Source organism: Trichechus manatus, unplaced genomic scaffold (genome assembly GCF_000243295.1).
Source record: "Trichechus manatus latirostris isolate Lorelei unplaced genomic scaffold, TriManLat1.0 scaffold00200, whole genome shotgun sequence".
Classification (NCBI taxonomy): Eukaryota; Metazoa; Chordata; class Mammalia; order Sirenia; family Trichechidae; genus Trichechus; species Trichechus manatus.
Window position 1 is genome coordinate 456369 of NW_004444136.1, and position 4483 is coordinate 460851.

Here is a 4483-nt window from a genome sequence, read left to right on the forward strand (position 1 = left end):
TGTGGTACATACAAACAATGGAATACTCAGCAATAAAGAAAAATGAGTTTCCGAAACATCTTACAATGTGGTTGAACCTAAAGGACACTGTGCTGAGCGAAGTCAATCACAAAAAGACAAGTAGTGTATGCTCTCACTTTTATGAAATGACATGAATAGGTAAATATACAGAAACTAATGTTCATTAGCAGTTATGGGGGGGAGTATTCCTTAGGCAGTAGTCATTTTTTGTTTATAAAAATGGTGGCACCGAATATGGGTGAAGTTTGCATAACAACCAATGTAACTGATGTCAATAAGTTGCACATAGGGAAAAGGGATGAATGGGCAGATGCTAGGTTGTGTATTATTTTGTAACAATAACAACCCCCCCCCCCGCCAAAAAAAAGTGAAGGCTACAGATGACAATACTTATTAGACATAACCAATCATCTCATGGGATTAGTTCTCTTGGTTTGGGGGCTTAGGGCTGTGGTCTCGTAGGACAATCCAGTCAACTGGCATCATATAGTTCTTAAAGTTTACGTTCTACCTTCCAATATGGTGAGTAGTGTTTGGGATCTTAAAAGCTTACAAGCAGCCATCTAAGATACAACTATCGGTCTTTATTCGTTTGGAACAAAAGAGAAAGAAAAAAACCAAGAATGAGAGAAGGAACTGGACTACAGGACTGTCTACATGAACCACTGCCTCCTCCACTTTGAGACAAGAAGAACTAGATGGTGCTAGGCTATCACTACTGAACATTCTGATCAGGAGCGTAACAGAGAAATCCTGATAAAAAGGGAGAAAAATGTGGAACAGAACTTCAAATTCTTAAAGAATCCAGACTTACTGGACCTACTAAGGCTGGAGGAATCCCCGAGACTATGGCCTTGCATTGCTCCTCAAATCCTGAACTGAAACTATCCCCTGGAGTCCACTTTAAACTAAATAACAGTTTAGCCCAAAGAGTAAAGATTGTCATCCTTGAGTGCTGCGTTACTTAAAATATAAATATATATATACACATATATACATATGTGACCAAAGGGTCAACAGCTATTTTCAAGCATAGATGACAAAAGTTGGGGGGGGCAGAGAGATTAAGTAAATGGCAGTGAAACAACTAGAACAGAAATAATGAGAATACTGACACCATGTGAAGAATTTAACCAATGTCATTGATCATTTTGTCTAGAAACTATAGAATTGGAGGATTTGCTGTGTATATTTTCACCAAAAATAAAATTTAAAAAAAAAAGCAATCAGAATGACAACAGATCAATAAAGAAACTACCTGGATACAGGAGAAATCGAAATCAGCAGTGCCAAGTCAGCAAAACAGGACAACTTGGAAAAGGCCAATCCCAGAGGGCCCAGGTACAGAATAAATCAATGGAAAGAATCTGACAAAATACAATAGCCATGAGAATATGAAGATTTAACCTCTACCAGCAATCCTCAAAAGAACCACAGTACAGAGTTCATCATTAAAAGCAGAAGAAAAGGTTTCAGAAATGAAAGAAGACTGAAAGGCTTGAAAGCCTCCCACAAGAACTAAAGAAAGCCATGAAGAACATTAAGATACTTAATATACTTAAATAACTCTTAAACTATAAGGAAAAAGAAAATACTCTTCACAAAATCTGAAGTTATAAACTATATTTCTTTTGAATACAAATAACAACCATATCAGGTTTCTAAATGAAGACTAGAGTCTGGAGGCCAATGGATCGATGCGTATAAAAACCCTAAGGGTGAGAAAAGAAAAAAAAACTTCTCTTTAAAAAACATACCTACTTCATAAGCAACAGCAGCAGAAATCCTTTTATGGATTACTAAAACATCCCTCTTATCTTCATTGTGGTCCCCATACCACTGAAACTGAACTCATTCATTCATTAACTATGTTAACTATCTACTATGTAAAATTCATTAACTCTCTGTAGAAGAATTACAGATACAGGCTATGCAAGGGGTACTATAAAGGGAATTTTGCATCTGAGACTCATAGGTAAAAATGTGTCTAAGTTAATGGTTGGATTGATTCTGCTGACCTTCTGGGTAAAATGCAAGGCTCCTCTCTTCTCACATGATTCATAATAAAACTGTTATTGATATATTTGCACTGTCTTGTATTATCCCAAAGGCTGAGAGAGCAAACTGCGTCTGCAGTTCTCAGACAGTGGGTGACGGAAAAACAGGAGCTCTGCACAGCCTCTACTTCCTCCTCTCAGTCCCTTTCAAACACAGAAGGACCAGAAATTGTACCAAAAACATTTGGGTTAAACTGGCTGGGCCAGGGGAACTGGATAAAGGAAAATGGGCTCCACTGGACAAAAATTTACCTTCTAAACCAGTCCTGATGCCACACCTCAGACCCTGGAAATCTACAAAAGTTTTCAGCTGTTGCTGGCTGCTGCCGAAGTTCTCAAGGGGCCCAGTCTTAGCCACTCTGCACTTCCTGCGGCCTCACCTGGGCGCCAGGGTTCCCAGAATTGTCACATGGCAATCAGTTATTCAAACTACTCCCCACACTAAGGTGGGACACGGTAGTCCCCTTCTTCCCAATACCAATCAAAATTCCAATTCTATGACTACTGCCCATTAAAGCTACTTATTTAAACCTTAAGAATATCAAATAGATCAATTCCATACATGCTTACTGAATAACTACCGACCAGTCTGCACTAGGGTTTTGGGTTAAAAAAAAAATCTCCCTTTCTAGCCTAAAATTTTGGACATCTTCCCTTCCTGGACAGCCCTACTACTAACCATTCCAAACAAGTTTATATAGATTCCTCATATAAATACCAAGGAATCCCTCCCATCTGGTGTCCAAACTCAACACGACAATGAACAGGGAACTGACAGTCTCCATCTGGCGTAGGCGAGCACCCTAGCTTAAGGGAATGTTCTGTTTAATGGTATTTTAAAATCCAGATGGGCTAAGATGGGATAAAGAGCATGGAAAAGATATTCTGGGGTATTCTCCCATCCCTAGCAAGTTGAGGAAAAAGTAAAATACTGAAAACAGCACTACATCCACAAACCACGCATCCTGCCACCACCCCCAGTTGGCACTCCAACCAATTCAGGTGACACTACTCCTCCTTTCCAAGATCTCAGTAAGACAGAAAGGGTGCAGGTTAACAATGTAAAAAACCAAAAAAGGAAAACCCAAAACTAACAATACAGTGAACTCTTTTCATTCATATGGGATCTTTCATTGTCCACAGTCCAGGTACTTCAAAAGCTATGATACGATAGATTTGGTTTTTTTAAAAAAAAATTATTTACAGAATAATGAAAAAAAGTGTCCCATCAACTACAATGATTTAAACTCAAACAAGACTAATTCTAGATTTAACGAGGATTCTTTCTAGTCTTGAGCAAAGATTAAGTTCAACTATAAAACAGGCACTTTAGAGAACAAACGAGCCAATGCTTGTAAAGCACATAGGAAAGGCAAGGCAGAAAGCAGGGAGTCATGCCTGACTCCTCCCTGTCCTTCCCCACATTCAATCAGCAAGCCCCATTACCTGTTCTTCCCTTTCCTTTTCTTTGGTCTTACTTGTGTAGACTCTAGCAACGGTGGCATCCTGGGATGGAATGGCAGAGATCTGATGCAGTGGCATGCTCATCCCAGCCTCCTGTCTGGTCGCCTTCTTTACCAAAGACAGTCTCCACTGGCAAAGTCATTTTGGGCCATGGATTTCAAGCTGAGAGAAAGAGAGGAAAAAAGAAGAACATAACTGAGGTATAACACCAGGAGTAGTATTTTATATTTAGATTCAAATAATATAATGCTTTGGTCTTCAAAAATGATAGAACATGAATGTCCAGGAAAAAAAATTGGAATATTTTTCGCATGTAATAAGATGGGAGCTCCTGAAAGAGGCTGGTGGAACAGGTACATGTATAATCAGAGATTAATTTTCCATTAGCTATCTAGGTTTGAAATACAGCAGTGCCATGCTTTACTTTAAGAATATTTTTGAAGTTAATTTTTTTTTCTTGAACGAGCATTCATCCTGATAAAAGTAGTAACTTTTCCTTCAAACTGCTGCCCTTGAATCCACATAGGAGTAAGATCAGAAGCTAGGAAGGCTAAAATAAATTCAAGATATCTGGGATCCATGCTTAACACTGGAAAAATCTAGACTCTTCAGACCAGGAGTTGGCAAGCTTCAGCTGTGAAGGGCCAGATAGTAAATATTTTAGGTTCTGTGGGCCAATATCTGTTGCAACTACTCAACTCTACTATTGTGGCATGAAAAAAGCCATAGACAGTATATAAATGAATGAGAGTGACTATGTTCCAATAAAGGTATATTTACAAACACAGGTGGCAGGGTAGATGTGGACCATGGGCTGAGTTTGCCAATCTCTGCTCTAAGGGGTTTTTCAAGGTCATCGTGGATACTGATGTGTTTACCTGGTCACCTGGTAACCATGACAAAGCTGACCTTGGATAAAATAATAGTGTCTGTATAAGTTG

At 38.9% G+C, this 4483-nt stretch overlaps 1 protein-coding gene across 3 annotated transcripts in view; it reads right to left on the minus strand.

The window, feature by feature from the left end:
• Positions 1-4483, minus strand: part of MARCHF8 (membrane associated ring-CH-type finger 8) — a 177717-nt gene that overhangs the window by 119191 nt on the left and 54043 nt on the right. For all 3 annotated transcript variants that reach the window (XM_012558944.2, XM_023742085.1, XM_023742086.1), the window contains exon 2: positions 3525-3704. In XM_012558944.2, coding sequence (XP_012414398.1) covers positions 3525-3626 — 102 coding nt within the window. In that variant the 5' untranslated portion in view covers positions 3627-3704. The remainder of the gene's footprint in view (positions 1-3524; positions 3705-4483) is intronic.